This window comes from Esox lucius, chromosome 24 (genome assembly GCF_011004845.1).
Source record: "Esox lucius isolate fEsoLuc1 chromosome 24, fEsoLuc1.pri, whole genome shotgun sequence".
NCBI lineage: Eukaryota > Metazoa > Chordata > Actinopteri > Esociformes > Esocidae > Esox > Esox lucius.
Window position 1 is genome coordinate 8607691 of NC_047592.1, and position 19718 is coordinate 8627408.

Consider the following 19718-nt stretch of genomic DNA (forward strand, 5'->3'; position numbering starts at 1 on the left):
AGAGTGACATGCCACTGTCATGATACTTTCATAACCATGATATGACACATGAAGGAATCATTTTGAATGTTTATGAATGTTGTCATTAGGTATCATTTGGTTGATTATGTCATTGTTTATGCAAGATTGACATTGTTTGGGATGTCTTTGTTACGACAATTTGACATTAACTGAGACAAAATGTCCTGTCAATGTCTTTGTTATGACAACTTGACATTAACTGAGACAACATAACCTGTTAGTGTCTTTTTCTATGACAACATGACAGTAACCAAGACATTATAACCTGTCATAAACATGGGCCTAATGATCAAACTTGAAGAAACTATTTAGCCAGTATTTTGTCTGCCATAAAAGGAACTTTGCTGATCCTCAGACTGGTGCTCATACTCAGCATATTGAGCATGCATGACAGAAATACAAATTGAAAATATGGAGTCATTAAGGTATTCGCACTCCTGAGTCACTGAAGATTCACCTCAAAATGATAGTGGCACCACTGGTTAGCCATACACCATTATGTTGGTGTCTTGGGCAGACTTTTCCATGATGTGAGAAAAACAATCAAGTTATTATCAAAGTTTTTTGCAGGTCCATAGTTTTTACTGTAGTTTTGTTAATATTAATGCAGAACATCCATTCATGTAACTAGTGGTTTGCATGAACAATATGCTAAGTAATATACATTATTCAAGAGATAATATACATAATCCAATTTGTTAATATGTTTACAGTGCGGTACCCATTATTAAAAGGTAGACTGGCTACTTGCGTCTTCAAATAGGTGTGACACATACAAAATGTATGGTTGCATTTGGGTTTGATGTAAAATTTTGAAGGACACTTTTATTTTGAAGGACACTTACTACGGTTGGCCTATAGGGGGCAGTCTGACGTGGTCGTGTTGCGTTGGGACTGTTAACGATCTAAACACCTGCGCGTTCTCGTAACTCTTCAAGGAAAAGCCATGGCTTTCTCATCATTTATCCTGTTTTCCTGGTCGGTAAAGTACAAGCGTACACTGGACCTTTCGATACAGTTTGATAACTTGCCTGTTAAAGTGTATTTAGAGGGTTGGAAAAGCGTGGTAATTGTGTAACTACGACAGAGACCCATGTCTATGTAAAATGCCCTGACGGTGGTGCATTCCTTTGGAAAAAACGAATTTGTTACTGTACTGTACTGAATAGTTTTTTCGATAACAACACTCCTGACAATAACCGTAGGATAAATATAATTGAATTTTGTATCTGTATTGTTTAGGAGCTTTGCAATCGTTGCACTTTAAGGGTTAGCTAGTTCCTTGTTCCTTGTTAGCTGGCTTCGGTTGGTTCTTAGCTGGCTCCAGTTAGCTGAATGCTAGCTCCAGTCAAGTGTTTGTCAGTTCTGGGTAGCACTTTACTAACTTGTCCAGCCATGTTCTTTTTGTGTTAACATGAAGGTAATTTGTTAAACTATCACTATATAGCCTACTTTATAAATACTGTTTTCAATATGATTATATTATGAATAGTTTATATTACTTATGCTATTGTTCATGCGAAGAACTAGGTACTGTACGTGAAAGGATGTCCTGTATCAACCTTAACAAATTACAGTATTAACTGTGTTCTTGCAAAAAACTACATTAGTTTATGTCCTGTGTCAACTTGAACAAATGACACTACAGTCTGTTAATGCATTTGTAAACCATTAATAAAGTAAGGGTTATCGTTGTTAACTGTTTGTTCATGTCTTGTTCATCAATGTTCGTTCAAGGTAACTACTGCATTTGTTAATGGTTGTTTATGTACCCTTATCGGAAAGTGTTACCAAAGTGGGATTGTTGAAAGTAATATTTTTTTTTTCAGGAAACATTTGTGGTGCAAAAACAATAAAGGAAATGTAATGCTTTGTTAAGGTATTTAAAAGCATTTGACAGACTTAATTACATCTTTATAAGTCCAAATTGTACCACTGTACTTGAGGTCAAGAAAAAGATAAATGACACTGTTATAAAAGTCTTTGACAGTGTTACAACACCTCATGACAACTTTATGACAAATTGTGCCACTTTACTTGAGGTCAAGAAAAATATTAATGACACAATTAAAATGGTCTCATGACAACCAATGTCAAAACCAACCACATATATCAGTTATATTTAATGCTAACACATAAAGCTAAATAGTTTCTTCAAGTTTGATCATCAGGCCTGCTATGACATGTTTATGACAGGTAATGTTTCTGACTAACTGTGCCACAGCATGGTTTGGCGTTTGCTCCGTAGCCAATTGGAAGGCCCTGCAACAGGTGGTGGAAACCGCCCAGCACCTCACTGGTACCCAGCTCCCGGCCATCGTAGACCTCCAGCACATCACTGGTACCCAGCTCCCGGCCATCGTAGACCTCCAGCACATCACTGGTACCCAGCTCCCGGCCATCGTAGACCCCCAGCACAAGCAGTGTCTGCACAGGGTGTGTGGCATCATCAGGGACCCTTCAAATCCATGCCATAAACTGCCCTCCTCCCATCAGGCAGGGGGTACAGGTCTCTTCGTTCCCACACCAGCAGGCTCAGGAACACTTACTTTCCATCTGCTGTAACCCTGCTGAATTCCATGACCCATCACTAACCATATCCAATCACTAACCATATCCACCCTTTGTACTACTGGACTCCGACATTGCCTTGCCATGTCTCGGGAACCTCGTTGCTGCTATTCCTGCATTTCAGTTGCACATGCTACCCTACTCCTTCAATTTCATTGTACTTGTTCAATTACAATAAAGTTGAATCTAATCTAATGTTGTCGTGATTTATGTCAAGTTGTAATAACAAAGACATCCAAAACAATGTCAACCTTGCATAAAAAATGACATAATCAACCGAATGACACCTAATGACAACATTCATAAACATTCATAATGATTCTTATTACGTGTCATGTCATGGCTATGACAGTATCATGACAATGTCATGCAACTCTTATGCGCAACCCTTCAAATAAAGTGTTACCAAATTCTGAGAGATTGCTTAATTCAATATCAACTCTCTGTTAAAACAGTAAAAGCCAAATATTTCTCTGATATTATCTCTAACAAATCTAATAATCATGTGATAAGCAAGGCTTTACATCCGGTTGCAGCTGCCTTTCCTGAAGTGACGTCTGAGACTTGTGAAGACTTCTTGTCTTTCTTCACTGGCAAGATAGACGCCATAAGATCTTGCATCTTACCTCCAGATCACGACCCGTCTGATTTAGCCACATGTTCTGCTCTTTTTAACCAGTTTGAACCTGTATCTCTTTCACATGGATTTGACGTAGTCTCACACATGAAGCCAACTACCTGCCCCCAGGACACAGTTCCCTGACGATTTTTAAATAAGCGCTGAACACTATTGATCCCACTATATTGTCCATAATAAATAGCTGCCTCATCAATGGCACTGTCCCATCATGTTTTTAAACATGCAGTTGTCCAACCCCTTGTTAAAAAACCTAATCTTGATTTAACTGTCCTTAACAATTTCCGTCCCATTTTAAAATTGCATTCCTATCAAAAGTTCTAGAGAAAGTATTTTTTTCCCAGCTTTCCTCCTTTTTAAATGAAAATCATATTCTGGATAAATTCCAGTCTGGTTTTAGGGCACGCCATAGCTCTTCTTAAGGTGTTAAATGATTGTTTGTTTAGGGAAAATGGAAACTGTGCTACTTTAATTCTTCTTGATCTTAGTGCTGCTTTTGACACGATTGATCATGCCATCCTTCTAGACCGTATTAAAATAGAAGTTGGCATTCAGGATACTGCTCTAAAGCTATTTAGTTCATATTTGAGAGTCAGGACATTTTTTGTAAACATTGGGAACTTCTCTTCTGCATCAATCACCTGTGGGGTACCTCAAGGCTCTGTCCTAGGCCCTAGCTTATTCTCGTTATATATGCTTCCCTTGGGCTTTCAGAAATATAACATCTCTTACCATTGCTATGCTGATGACACTCAGTTGTACCTTCCCCTGAAAAGTTATGAAAATAAATCCCTGAAATCACTCTCTGATTGTCTTAGAGATGTTAAATACTGACTATCTAAAAACTCTCTTCAATTAAATAATAAAAAAAAAGTTATTGTATTTGGCCCCACAGATTCCACCAAGGTTATTGTTAATAACTTAGGGCCCTTATCCAACAATGTACATAGCTATGCAAAAAATCTTGGGATCATTATTTATTCAGATCTTAATTTTGATAAACAAGTAAATACTTTTGTCAGAGGCAGATTTTTCCAACTCCAGGCCATTGCCAAATTGAAAACCCATTCTTTCCTTTAAGGATTTAGAGACAGTTATTAATGCGTTCATTTCCTCCCGTCTGGACTATTGTAACTCTTTGTATATGGGAATCTGTCAGTCTACCTTGTCCCGCCTTCAGCTTGTTCAAAATGCATCTGCTAGGTTTTTAACTGCTACAAAAAAGAGAGAAAGCATCACTCCTGTACTGGCCTCTCTCCACTGGCTACCTGTTAAATATAGGATTGATTTTAAGGTTATTTTATTTCTTTTTAAGGCCCTACATGGATCAGAACCCTCCTATATTTCAGACCTCCTTAGCCAGCACTCTTTCTCAAGGACCCTTATGTCGTCCAACAAACTGCTTTTGTGCATTCCATGGTCACCTTTGAAGTTTAATGGAGATTGTGCCTTTTCTGTTGCTGCTCCAAAGTTGTGGAACAGCCTACCTATATACAGTGGGGAGTATTTGAGTATTTGATACACTGCCGATTTTGCAGGTTTTCCCACTTACAAAGCATGTAGAAGTCCGTCATTTTTATCATAGGTACTCTTCAACTGTGAGTGACGGAATCTAAAACAAAAATCCAGAAAATCACATTGCATGATTTTTAAATAATTAATTTGCATTTTATTGCATGACATGAGTATTTGATACATCAGAAAATCAGAACTTAATATCTGGTACAGACACCTTTGTTTCCAATTACAGGTTTGCACACACTGCAGCAGGGATTTTGGCCCACTCCTCCATACAGTCCTTCTCCAGATCTTTCAGGTTTTGGGGCTGTTGCTGGGCAATACAGACTTTCAGCTCCCTCCAAAGATTTTCTATTGGGTTCAGGTCTGGAGACTGGCTAGGTCACTCCAGGACCTTGAGATGCTACTTACGGAGCCACTCTTTAGTTGCCTGGCTGTGTGTTTCGGGTCGTTGTCATGCTGGAAGACCCAGCCACGACACATCTTCAATGCTCTTACTGAGGGAAGGAGGTTGTTGGCCAAGATCTCGCGATACATGGCCCCATCCATCCTCCCCTCAATACGGTGAAGTCGTCCTGTCCCCTTTGCAGAAAAGCATCCCCAAAGAATGATGTTTCCACCTCCATACTTTACGGTTGGGATGATTTTCTTGGGGTTGTACTCATCCTTCTTCTTCCTCCAAACACGTTGAGTGGAGTTTAGACCAAAAAGCTCTATTTTTGTTTCATCAGACCACATGACGTTCTCCCATTCCTCCTCTGGATCATCCAGATGGTCACTTGCAAACTTCACACGGGCCTGGACATGTGCTAGCTTGAGCAGGGGGACCTTGCGTGCGCTGCAGGATTTTAATTCATGACGGCGTAGTGTGTTACTAATGGTTTTCTTTGAGACTGTGGACCCAGCTCTCTTCAGGTCATTGACCAGGTCCTGCCATGTAGTTCTGGGCTGATCCCTCACCTTCCTCATGATCATTGATGCCCCACGAGGTGAGATCTTGCATGGAGCCCCAGACCAAGGGAGATTGACTGTCATCTTGAACTTCTTTCATTTTCTAATAAATGCGCCAACAGTATTTGCCTTCTCACCAAGCTGCTTGCCTATTGTCCAGTAGCCCATCCCAGCCTTGTGCGGGTCTACAATTTTATCCCTGATGTCCTTACACAGCTCTCTGGTCTTGGCCATTGATTGAGTGTGTGGACAGGTGTCTTTTATACAGGTAACGAGTTCAAACAGGTGCACTTAATACAGGTAATGAACGGAGAACAGACCTATCTTTTTTCTTTAGCATTTGAGTCTGCAAATGGGTAGGAAGTTATGTTTATGTTTATCATGACCTATAAATATGTTTAGTTGTCTGTATGTTTTGACTGTACAGTAGTTTGGTGGACATAAGTTGTTTTTAAATGTGCTTTATAAATACATTTTACTTTGGTGAAGATGTGTGTGTTGTCAGTTGTTTCGACAGTGGCTGGGGGCTTGGCCATAGAGACGCACTGGGCCCTCTTCTCTGGCTGCTGTAGGGTGGTTTGATTGTTGACTGAGCCATTTCTTTACCGGGCCGTGATGCAGCAGTTCAGGCTGTCCTCGATGGAGGTATTTGGACAGGAACCAGGGTGGCATGTTGGCAAGTTCTTTAAAGCCGCTCCGCAGACCATGCTAAAAGGATTGATGGAGCTCACTATGTAAAACAGGAGTACGCGCATTTACAGAACATGCACATGGCCTGGAAAACGCAATGAAACAAAGAACAGCCACTAGAAATACATATTTCCTTCCGCAGAACGGGGGTTCTAGTTGGAAGGTCTCCACGTGAAAACGGGGTTATTGTTTTCAGCTCGACAGATGTTGAAAGGCCTCTTATGACCTTAGAGATCAGGACTGTGGTTTCGGTTTCAGTCTTGATCTTATCCTGCGTGCAAAGAATATGGCATCAGATACTAAACGTTTGCCAACTTTAATACAATAACTTCTTTCCAGACATACAGATTTGATTTAATTTGATTAGATAATTTTACCTAATAAACACCTTTTTATTTTTATTTTTTATTATTCTAGCTCACAACACAAGTTATTTTGAGGGAGGGTGTTTTTATTCTTAAAATAATGGGACACGCCAACATTTTCTTCAGGAAGACATCGTCGTCGTCGTCCTGGAAAGACGGTCAACAAGCCGGTGCAAGGAAGTGGTCCTTGAGGTTGTGCACGTCAACAACACCTGTTGGCTGACATATTTTCAGCATAAGACGAGCTGGTGTCGCCTTGTACCACTTGCCTCTACTCTCTATGGCGTACTTCCCCAGGCTATGATTGAAGTAAACATAGGGTGGGTTGGTCTACTAAAGTGTTGGACAGCGGGCCTACTAAAACTGGATCTGTTTTTCTATTTCCTCGCCTCTTTTGCTTAGGCCGCGTGTTTTGATGGTGGGCTTTCTTGAGTAATGTCTTCCTTTCGGTCCTACCATTTGTGGAGTGCTTGGGATAAAGATGTCATATGCCGACTTTGACCAGTCCTGGCCAAAGAAAAACCCAGCTGCCATTATCCTCTTTGTAGCCATTCAAAACACAAGGACCAGAGATGTCAGTGAATATCAAGGGAGCCTTCATGCGGCAAAACAATCAGAATACGAATAAATCCTACTCATAACCCGAGCTTACCAAAAAACAGCAGCTTGGGACATCGTGACAAAGAAGGAAAGCCTGCTAATGAAGACTTCTACAGCGGACGACTGTAAAATGTTCAGCATAACATGAAAAATGAAGAAACTACATATGTGAAAGTGTATGTGGGTGTGATCTCATATACACTTTCACATATGCCTAGCCAAGATTTGAGGAAGTGACTATATACACAGATGTGTCAGCAAAAAAACTGTTCATTTCTGTGCAGAGAACCGCTTACTGGAAAATGGATATGAATAATAAAAAAGGTCAGATTTAGCCCAGTAGAGTTGAATTGATCTGCAGGGTTTTTACACATAAGGACCTCTACCTTGACAATATTGACGGTACATTTTGTACGCTCAAGTCTATCTGGAAATTAGCCATGAAATATTGTGGAATTGGAATATTGCACCTTTTCCCCAGTGCCATGACAGTGTCACAGTTGGCCAAGAGGTTGCGATTCAAGCCCAGTGATTTGTGGGTAAAGCAGTCCACCCAGACGCTCAAGAGAAACTTTGGAATAGGAGAGAGAAGTTGCCAGTCTTAAAATAAAGACTTCAGCTATCCCCCTATGGGGAATCTACCATTGTTCCTTTTTTTTCCTTTAAAGCTGGCAAGGTTTGTTGGCCAGTAAACAAGTTCTCTAGTTCTATAAAAGAAGCAAACATTTATACAATAAAAAAATAAACTTGTGACTCATAGTGAAATGCTACTTTGGTGTTTGGTTGTCAACATGATGCATGATGGGGAATATTTATATTCTGCACAGGCTTCCTTCTTTTCACAGTGATTTAGGTTAGTGTCGTTCGTATCTACAACGTTGTTGGTCCAGCCTCAGTTTTCTGTACATTAAAGTCTGTAATTGTCTCCTGGTTAAATCCCTAAAGATTGTCTTCCTCCCCAGCTATTTAGGTTAGGATGTAGCCTGTAGTGACTAGAGACATTGATACACCATTCAAAGATGAATCTCTAAAGATGAATCTACAGATAATTGCTTTTGTGGGGTACGGAGGCGGGGTAGTCAAGATCCCCACTTTTAATCCACGCAGCGTGAGCCCATGTAAATTATTATGTGATTTGATAAGCAAATGTTGACTCTTTGACCTTATTCAGGCTTGCCGTGACACTGTTGAAAATGAATTATTGACACAAAATATAAATGTAATATTTTCTCATTTTTTACAGGCTGCATCCAAATGTAGTGAGCTTCTGTTCTGTTCTGTGATTCTGTTCAGTCCCCATCTGGCATGAAGCTCTACTTCTCTCCATGCTGCTGATTCAACCACATTGCCTGAGGGAGTCGCTGTAGAATGCTTAGCTGGCTCCACCTACTGCACCACCTATTAAGCCTCGCGTCCGACTGTGGCACTGCCTGGTATCAGAGCCTGGGTTTGGCACCGCCACGGTTCTAATGCCTTTGGCTGCCGGGAAGCCCATCTCATGTCACTATTCCGATTATAATATATTTGTTTACCTCCCCACGGGTATTACAGCCCACTGGGCCTTGACTGAGAAGCAGGGTTCACACTATGCAAAACAGAGGGCCGGGACCAATGGCTTACTTTGTTTATATGAAAGCGCTTTCTACAAATGTTGATAAAACTAGTGGTTGGCTCGTGAAAGGGGAAGCGGGGGTTAATTTAATACTAGACAGTTAACTATTGTGGGGAAAGTGCATGGAACCGTGCACTTGCAGAAGACACAGGCCGGGTTCAAATGATAACCGTCGTCTTCTAAATAACTTCAGCTGGTGCTTGTTTGAGCTTCCTTGGTGCAAAAAAAGTATACAGTAAATATTAGTATATCAGAGAAATGTAAAGTTTGGCATTAAACATGCTTGCTGATAGGGGTAATAGTGAAAGGAAACAAAAAACCGAAGTGAACATCTGTGTTATTAATGTCCATTCCGTCCTCTAAGGAAAATATTGGCAGTATTGTGTTTAATATCTGTTTTCCATTGCTCCCAGCTCTACCTTTATCCCAGGTCCAGACCACGCTCTGTCCTGAAGAGCAGTGTTTTACCTGAGGGTGTGTTCAGGATGTCCTCCGGGGCTAGTCAAAGCCTATCTCGGTTTATAGGGGATGTTTGCCTGCCGGGGGAATGGAAAGGTCCACATTTGCATTGTGGAGAGTGTAATGGTGGCTGGCAGAGGTTAGCCTGTTAACTTTGGGTACCCTGACAGCCCATCAACTGCAATAAGTTCATTTTGAATACTCTGAAAACAGCACTGGAGGGAAAAGGGGCAAGATAGCAGAGGAATGACAGCGGCAAAGAAAGAAATGATCGAAAAACTAAAGTCTCCTGGCAAGTGCCTTGTGGGCAGTGACCCTGGCCACGGCGAGACGTGCGATCTACCAAGTTGATCTGTCATTCTCGTATCTCGTCTTGCTTCGGGCTTGTGTTCTCATCACACGTCTTCGAGCCTGGGAAGGTGTGTGCGCACGTGTGATTAATGACAGGTTAGAGTTGGTTGTTAGGAGGTCTATGTGAACAGTGACTTCAGTAGATTCATCATCTGCTCCCTATTCAGATACTTTTACATCAGTTGTTATCGCCCTAAACCTAACCCGTATCCCAACCTCAACCCTATTCTAACACATACAAAACAAGCTTAAACAAAGGGATACAAACACACATTTGCGCACACGCACACACCAACACGTACATGCATACATGTGCGCGCACACACACACACAAATGCATGGTCACACACACACACACACTCACTCTTCCTGCATTTGCTATGTAATTTAGCTAGTTTCATATCTGCTAAAAGACAGAAGTAACACAGGAAGTATCAGAACAAAGAAATGAAAAGTTAAAGGCTTTCATGCCACAATACTGACATAATATGCATGATTTTCTAGCAGACATGCATTCAGGTACTATTCAAAAAATGTGAGATGTTTCGTGTGTGCTTATTGAGCTTGAGTGACTAAATGTGTTTATTGTCACAGTTTTCCCCAAACACACCCACCCGCGTCTTCAGGCAGTGTATGGCAAAATAAACTTTTTCCGAAATATATTAAGTAGCAGTCGAACCCGGGTTTTGATGCGACTTTGCGTTGTAGTTGATCAAACATTGTCTTTATGCTCACTGGCTAAAATAACCCCTGTGCACCCTCAAGTTGTTTCAGAGAAATATTCTGTCTGAGAAAAAGGCTTTTTTTGGTGATGATCTTTTATTGATTAACATAGATGAAAGACTGATCGTGTTGCCGTTCGTGTTTGTGTGTGTGATCTCAATTTAGTTTTCTACACATTTTTCTCACCATCTCTCCCTCTTATCCTTCCCTCCCTCCCTCCCTCCCTCCCTCCCTCCCTCCCTCCCTCCCTCCCTCCCTCCCTCCCTCCCTCCCTCCCTCCCTCCCTCCCTCCCTCCCTCCCTCCCTCCCTCCCTCCCTCCCTCATCCCTAATCTCTGTTAGCAGCAGGGACCCAACCTCCCTCTTCGCCATGCCGGTCCCAGAGATACCGCAGTGAGAGGGCCCCAGGCAGGAAGTGTGGCCCTTCCTGCTCACCGTAGGCCACACTTTAAATAGGCACCGCTCTCAGAAGGCGCCTAATCACAGATCTATATTGGTCCCAGCCATCCAAACAGCATTTAGCAAGTACAACATCCCCTCCCCTTCACCACTTCCTGGACGTAAAACCCCATGGGATGCTGGGTACCTGGTTGTGGTGGTTGGCTCCAACTGTGACGAACTGTGTTTCACGGAGATGGATTGACCCTCTCAAAGAGACGAGGGTTTTAGGCAGCCAGATGCAGTTCAGAATATTGGAATTGGGGGAGGGGGTGACCCAACTTGGTCCGTAGATGGGGAACAGGGCCTGGTACAACCAGAGCCATCGTCAGTCTACATCCTTCCGTCCTTCACAGCTCAGGCCCGTCCCTGTAACAGCGATGACATCAGTCAGGAGAATCCATTCCAGGCTGGTGAATGGTGGTGTGTGTAGGAGTGTGTTTACCGTCGTCATTTACGCTGGCACATCGTGGCGTCGTCGATGCGCTGCCGATGGATGTTGTGGGGAGCACGGTGCGCATATTTTAATGTGGTACGGTGAATGAGACTGTGCACACACATACGTGTGGTGTGTGTGTGGTGTGTGTGTGTGTGTGTTAGAATGTGTGACTGACCGTTTGTGTGTGTGTGTGTGTTCTTTGTGTGCTTACGCATCCTCTTATTGTGTGCGCAACGTGAGGAAATGCGTCTGTCAACGAAAGCGCTGATGATGAGGGGGATTGATGAGGTTACCCAGGAGCCACTGTGGTAAACCGACGGCACCGTTCGCGGGTCCGTACCGTGCACCGTGTCCCTGCCCTCAATCCGCTTCACCCATACGCGTCGTCATCACCGCCGGCCAGACCAAGCCGTGGCAACAGGGGGAAAAGGCGGTCCGACACCGCGGATGGTTCTCCCAGCCTCCCCGCGGTGATATTAATGAAGCGTAAATACGTCCTTGGGACCGCCGGGTGACAAATAGAAATTGTTTTGACAGTTTAATTTCGGCGTCGGATTGATGCGATGTTTTGCTTCTCTGCGGGTTATTGTTGCCTGGAGACATACAAGGACGTGAATCTGAGACGGGGTTTAGAGCAGATAAGTGTGTGAGTGAATGAGTGTTTGTGACTGGTGCAGAACAGCAGCTCATAGCCCATTAAGTAGAGAATATACGGTCGCAGTGGTACTGGCCTGACAGCCAGGATAGAGATCCCCCCAATCAAATCCCACAAAACATTCCTTACCCCCAACCCCCCCCCCCCCACACCCCTCCACCCCCGCCCCCAACACCCGCCCAATACCCCCGCCACCCTCATTACCTCCACCGCACCCTTAAAATGCCTGATCCATGGTCCTAAGCCTTTGTCACCAGGCAACAGGCGGATGAATCCAAAGCCATAACAATCCATCCGCCAGGAGCTATCGCTGTAGAAACCACACCGGTGATGGAGAACCTCCACCGTGTTCCTGAAGTGGAGGCAGAGAGAAAAAGAGAAATAGATAGAGAGGGAGAGAGAGGGAAAAGGAGAGAGGAGGGAGAGAGAGGGAGGGAGAGAGGAGGGAGAGAGAGGGCGGGAGAGAGGAGGGAGAGGGAGGGAGAGGAGGTGCTCCCTGGGTTATCTTGAACAGGGACTTTGTGGTGAGAAACAGAGATAGAAGCCAGTACAGGTCCTTGAACACAGTTAATTTCAATAAATAACTTTAATCAAAAACATTATTATATTTTCTCAATAATCGTGGACGACACACTATGGCCAGTTCTGTGCTATGTTCTGCTGTACTACTGTACTAAACACTAGTATACTGAGCCCCCCTCTGCCAAACTATACTAAGGTAACTTGTTTCTGGTAGCAGTAAGGCTGTTCTGGGTTTTGTGGTGCATGACCAGTAGACCATGACCCTTAGCTGTGGTATATTGACCATATCCTACGCCCCCTTGTGGCTTTTTGCTTAAATATTACATCATATATTTATGATGTAATCTACTGAACAATACATTTCTATTCTGTATTCTACTTTAATTAACTATTCTATACATTTCTATTCGGTATTCTACTTTAATGAACTATTCAAAACATCCAATATGTACTCTAATGTAGTGAATTCATCTATACTTTTCTCTTCTGAACTCTCCAGTAGTGAACCGTGCAGCGGAGGAGTATGTCATGCAAACGTGACCCACCACACGAGGTCAGACTGGAAATGACAAAGCCTGACTGGCGGTTACATTTATTTTGGAGAACGCAATTTCTGCTCTATTTCACTATTCATAGCCCGTCGTGGTGTGTTTCTACAGTGCAGTCTAGCGTCCTGAATACAGTGAATGTTCTTTTTCAACAACCCAAGGCCAATTCAGACAAGATAGAGCCTGTGGCCGGAAGCAGCGGTACGACCTGGTCTCACGAGCCAGCAGCAAATGTATGACGACGCTAAAGGACATGAAGACTTCCAGATGGACGTCTTGATCAATCAATCAATCAAATGTATTTATAAAGCCCCTTTTTACATCAGCAGATGTCACAAAGTGCTTTTACAAAACACCTGGCCTTAGACCCCAAGGAGCAAGCAACTGTAGTGTTGAATTTCAGGGTTTTTAGGGTGCGCTTACTGTGTAACAGAGGGTGGGTCACACAGAAACACTGCTGGTCGCCATTCTCTTGTAAATCCATCATACTTTGGATACTTGGTCAGTAAAATGAACTAGCAGGTAGGAGTAAAATAAAGTTTATTGGCCGTCACAGACGGAAGTGGTTGACCCCTGCCTTACGTAGGAGTAACTTTAACGTAGGAGTAACCTTCACTTTCCCACATTTATTTGTGTTATGGATTTAATTTATAATTCATTATTATTTTAATTTTTTATAGTTATATTTTTTTTTTACTTTTAGTTCCACAGAATTAATCGGAATTACTTCTCTTTCTCCAGTTCTTTAATTTGTCTTTCTCGTACACTTTTATTCAAATACAGGTGCTAGTCATAAAATCAGAATATCATCAAAAAGTTTATTTATTTCCGTAATTCCATTCAAAAAGTGAAACTTGTATATTATATTCATTCATTACACACAGACTGATATATTTCAAAAGTTTATTTCTTTTAATCGTGATGATTATAACTGACAACTTATGAAAATCCCAAATTCAGTATCTCTGAAAATTTGAATATTACTTAAGACCAATACAAAAAAAAGATTTTTAGAAATGTTGGCCAACTGAAAAGTATGAACATGAAAAGTATGAGCATGTACAACACTCAATACTTAGTTGGGGCTCCTTTTGCCTGAATTACTGCAGCAATGCGGCGTGGCATGGAGTCGATCAGTCTGTGGCACTGCTCAGGTGTTATGAGAGCCCAGGTTGCTCTGATAGTGGCCTTCAGCTCTTCTGCATTTTTGGGTCTGGCGTATAGCATCTTCCTCTTCACAATACCCCATATATTTTCTATAGGGTTAAGGTCAGGCGAGTTTGCTGGCCAATTAAGAACAGGGATACTGGTAGCTTTGGCACTGTGTGCAGGTGCCAAGTCCTGTTGGAAAATGAAATCTGCATCTCCATAAAGTTGGTCAGCAGCAGGAAGCATGAAGTGCTCTAAATCCTCCTGGTAGACAGCTGCGTTGACCTTGGACCTCAGAAAACACAGTGGACCAACACCAGCAGATGACATGGCACCCCAAACCATCACTGACTGTGGAAACTTTACACTGGACTTCAAGCAACGTGGATTCTGTGCCTCTCCTCTCTTCCTCCAGACTCTGGGACCTTGATTTCCAAAGGAAATGCAAAATGTACTTTCATCAGAGAACATAAATCAGCAGCAGTCCAGTCCTTTTTGTCTTTAGTCCAGGAGAGACGCTTCTGACGCTGTGTCTTGTTCAAGAGTGGCTTGACCCAAGGAATGCGACAGCTGAAACCCATGTCTTGCATGTCTGTGCGTGGTGGTTATTGAAGCACTGACTCCAGCTGCAGTCCACTCTTTGTGAATCTCCCCCACATTTTTGAATGGGTTTTGTTTCACAATCCTCTCCAGGGTGCGGTTATCCCTATTGCTTGTACACTTTTTTGTACCACATCTTTTCCTTCCCTTCGCCTCTCTATTAATGTGCTTGGACACAGAGCTCTGTGAACAGCCAGCCTCTTTAGCTATGACCTTTTGTGTCTTGCCCTCTTTGTGCAAGGTGTCAATGGTCGTCTTTTGGACACCTGTCAAGTCAGCAGTCTTCCCCATGATTGTGTTGCCTACAGAACTAGACTGAGAGACCATTTAAAGGCCTTTGCAGGTGTTTTGGGTAAATTAGCTGATTAGAGTGTGGCACCAGGTGTCTTCAATATTGAACCTTTTCACAATATTCAAATTTTCTGAGATACTGAATTTGGGGTTTTCATTAGTTGTCAGTTATAATCATCAAAATTAAAAGAAATAAACACTTGAAATATATCAGTCTGTGTGGAATGAATGTATACATTATACAAATGTCACTTTTTGAATGGAATTACTGAAATTTCTGATGATATTCTACTTTTATGACCAGCACCTGTATTCACACATTATTCTCTCGCTCTCTCCCTCTGTCTGCCTCTCTCTCTCCTCCTTTCCCTGTCTGTCTCTTATTGTCCTCTTCCATTTTCCCTCTCTCTGTCTGTCTCTCCCCTCCTCTCCCATTTTCCCCTTGCTCTGTCTCTCTCTCCTCCTCTCCAGTTTTCCTTTCTCTCCATCTCCATCTGTCTCTCTGTCTCCACCGCTCCTGTTTTCTCCCCTCTCTGTCTTGTCAACCACCCCCCCAAACCCTTGCATGTGTGTGTTTTTTCAGACTTTTTGTGAAGCCTGTAATTGAGTGTGTCCACCCACCTCTCTGCAGCAGAATCTTTTGTGACACACACACACACACACACACACACACACACACACACACACACACACACTTTCCGCGGTGCCCTCATCCATTCCCTCGTGAATCATCCTTCAGAGACCCAACAAACACACACGCGTTTACCATCCCTCAATCACTACTCCTCTAACGCTCCGGGGACCTAAAGTACATGCCCACATTGTTCAAAATCAGTCCATCCTCTAATGTGAATTAGGTGGCAGGGCTGCTGCGGTTTTCACACCTGGTGAGCAGAGCTATAATAAACTCTGTAACACTCAGAGCTTGCCACTGCACCCGATAACAGTTCCATTGTTTTGCTAATGACCTATTTTATCTCCCGACTGACGTGTGACCAAACCAAACCCCCTATTTGCAAGTTGAATTTTGTTACCCCATAAACAAATGTCATGCAGGGTGTTTGTGCGTGAGGGAGACTGAGAGAGGCAAAGAGAGATAGAAAGAGGTTGTGTGTGTGTGTGTGTGTGTGTGTGGATGTGTTGCCATGACACCCCACACCACAGCAGTACCTCTCACCAAATAGCGTACCAGGATACAGGTTTGTTTTGAATGTAGAACCACAGCGTGAGACGATTGACTCTTGTATCATTTCTCCTTTGTGGAAGGAAAAAAAAATTATGTCGCATTGCTGTTAAGTTTATGAGTGCCAAGCTATTTCAGGAAGTGATAAGTTGTGGTTTTCCTGGTTCAAGGGAGGGAATCAGCCGTTGATTGTCTGTGGGTTTCTATCGGTGACATGCTGTTGTGTCCCCATCAACCACAATGAGGAGGAAGATGTTTCTTGGTATAGGGTCCAGAATTCTACTGAATTGTGTTGTTAGAGTAATGTCCAAATTGTGTCCAAATTGCTTGAATGCCAAGTTGCTTTGGCTGTTTGGCTGTGCATTCATTAAGTGTTTATATGGACTGTACCCGCACAATGCCCAAAGAAAGACTGCACCCGCGTTTCATTGTCTCAGCGCCACAAACTTTCATGCACTTACTGTATATTTCGTAATTTTTCCTCACATAACCACAGGCTGTACTCCACACCTTTTTATTTTATGAAAATGAATAACACATGGAGTGTTGGTGTGTCTAGGATGCCCCGGATCGACTTCCCAACAACATCCGGCTACTTCGCATCCCGGCCTTTTCACGATTCTACAGTGAAAGTCTGATGAACCCCTTGTGATGGAGACGTGTCGTGCTTCACAATGTGAATGAGGGTCACACCAGATACTGACTGTTTTTTTTCTTCAGATATAGACCTCTACCTTTTATATGTCTGGGAACGACAGATGCATATTTGTGTTCCACACCGTCTGAAATCCATGAATTAATGGTTAAATATATCTATTTCATTTTCTTATGTAAACTGCAAACCCTTATAAAATCCTCCGAAATGCTGTGTTTGGTGTTTGTATTTTGTTCAGTGTAATTGGAGAAGTCTTGAGTTATTACTTGGTGGATAAACCTCTGAGCACAGCTGCTCATCAGGTCTAAACACTGACTGATACAATTTAAGATCTTACATGGACTACATTAATCCAAGGCTAAGCTCTGTATTATATTCCCTGAAAACCCTCACATCTGCGACAAGTGTCACGTTTCCAAAGGGCACATTGCTTCACAGCTTAGCACAAAGCCCTAACCAGTGCCGCTTCTGATCTGCAGTCTTTAAGGTCACCTGTGAATTCCTGCCGAGTTCTCATAGAACAATGTTTTATTATTATACATTTTTTTACAAACGTGACCCTGTATTATTTCCAGTAAAGAATTCTGGGGTGTGTTTATATAAAAAAAAATTTAATACATCATGCATGCCCTTTTGCCTAAGATAATTAGTGTTTTATTAAACACTAAAACATATGGACAGTACAGCACATATTACAGAAATGATGCCAGAGTGTTTGGCAGACACGTCATATATCTAAAGCGACCAACATCTGTTATATATAGGGGTTTCCTGGCAAGGAACTCAACAGCCATGCTCCTCCTACTGAGGTACAAAGGGCCGTATTCCCCTGATCTGGCTAAGTAGTTGAGCTGTATGTTCACTGCAGTACGCTGTCTTCAAATGTATTTCAGGCCCTATCTATTCCTATCCAGACCTGTTATTGTTCCAATTCCATTGTTTGATATTGTCAACATTTCCTGTATACTTCCTGGAAATTTGAGCTCCCGGCCAGACCTGTAACCACCCAAGCCATTATGCGATGCATTTACTTTCTCACAACGCTGCTGTCTCGTTTCTTTGTACAGTTCAACATTTTGGGTGAAATTAGTTTCCGTGCCTTTGATCATCTCTGGCTTGTCCCTGTTTTGTGCTCAGGACTGAATCTGAAGTGGGGAGGAAAGGCAGAGACCAACGACCCCTGGGAAACAACAGGAAAAGGGAGGAAAGGGAAAGATGGAGCCCACTTTAGACCAGGCTTCCACGGTGGACGAACTGATTGAGTCGTGCATCCAAGCCTTTGGTCAGTCTGCATCTTTCTTGTGTAATAAGCACACACCAAATCTACATGCTACTCACTGTCCAAATAAACAATGTATACTCTTGTTGCAACCAGAAGAACATGCCTAAAAACAGATTTATATTTATAAATGAATCATAAATTGCCAATGTTGACAGTCACAAATTAATAATAATTAATAATTGTCTTTTTTCAGTATAACTTGCTGAACTTGCTGACATGCTGATTTTCTTAGTAAAAAGGACAGATGTTTTTGGTCTTTTTGCGCCTGCGGAACGCTGAAGTGGTCATGTGAATGAGCATTTGTTCACACACGTTGACCCACGTGACCTCCTGGTTAAAAGAGCAGTGTGAAAAAGGCGTGAAGGCCTGTGAGGAAAGCTTCAGCTCTCCGGGATCCTTTGGGGAGTAGTTGCTAGGAGACAGGGATCAGGATGAATTACATATGATGCAACTTAGAGAGGGAGAAATACACAGTAAAGAAAAAGAAAAAGAAAAGACTGTAATGCGCTGTGCCTCTGTCCTATTCTAGATGACACGGGCACTTTGAAGGACCCCTCTCTGGTACGCATGTTCCTCATGATGCATCCCTGGTACCTCGCCTCCACCAACATGGCCAAGAAACTACTGCTCAAGTATCCTTCTGCAGCAGGCCCCCTTTTTCCTGTCTTAACGTGCCTGTTCAGCTGTGGGGAAAAAATCAACAGGTACTGTTAAAGGTGCCACTGAATGGAACGGACGGGGAGTAAATTAGATGAAATGTTTACAATGTGTGAAACCTTTTCGCAAATGTGTCTTTTTGTTGTCAGGCCGTTGTATACAGTTGGAAAAGGAGTTACCTTGAGATGTCTTCGTAGGTGTTTTATGTACCTTGACAGTTGATTAGGTCACAGGAGGAGAGTTGCACTGCTGATCAAAGGACGAGGATCTGCCACTTGGTGAAGTAAGGTGTTTTTTTTTGCAACTGCTTTTGGTAATGAGGTTAGAGGTGTTTCTTAGCTGCGTCGTGCACCACTTTCCTCACGTAGTCTCCTCATCCCTCTCCCTCCGTCCAGGTACTGGATAAGTGAGTTCCCGGCAGAGTTCAATCTGAACCCTGAGCTGGCGGAGCAGATCAAAGACCTGAAGGACCTGTTGACCACCGAGGGGAATGAGTGTCAGAGTCAACTCATTGACATCGAGAGCGTGTAGGTTGTGGTCGCGGGGTCTCGCCGGGGGGGTCGCTCTTCACTTCCGCCCGACTTTGTGTCTGTTGTGTCCCTGCTTAACTGTTATTTCCTCCTCCACCACCAAGCGTGTGGGTGGGTGTCCCCCCAGGCCTCGCTCCTTGGCTGTCCGCCCCACATTTTGAGTGAGTTGTTCCAGAAATCCTTGCCATTGCTCTATCAATAAAACGGGACTGAGAAAGTGGTGATTTCAGACACTGCAGTGGCCAGGAGGCTAGGTTCAAGAGCAGCTAACC

General features: G+C 42.9%; 1 protein-coding gene across 2 annotated transcripts in view; it reads left to right on the forward strand.

Moving 5' to 3' along the window:
• LOC105020724 (RAS guanyl-releasing protein 2) overlaps positions 1-19718 on the forward strand; it is a 50023-nt gene that overhangs the window by 7064 nt on the left and 23241 nt on the right. Inside the window, exons 2-5 of one of the 2 annotated variants that reach the window (XM_010887958.5) lie at positions 18115-18259; positions 18789-18891; positions 19143-19199; positions 19312-19443. The exons of the other annotated variant lie outside the window; for it this stretch is intronic. Coding sequence (XP_010886260.2) covers positions 18193-18259; positions 18789-18891; positions 19143-19199; positions 19312-19443 — 359 coding nt within the window. The 5' untranslated portion in view covers positions 18115-18192. The remainder of the gene's footprint in view (positions 1-18114; positions 18260-18788; positions 18892-19142; positions 19200-19311; positions 19444-19718) is intronic. 2 annotated transcript variants of the gene reach the window in all.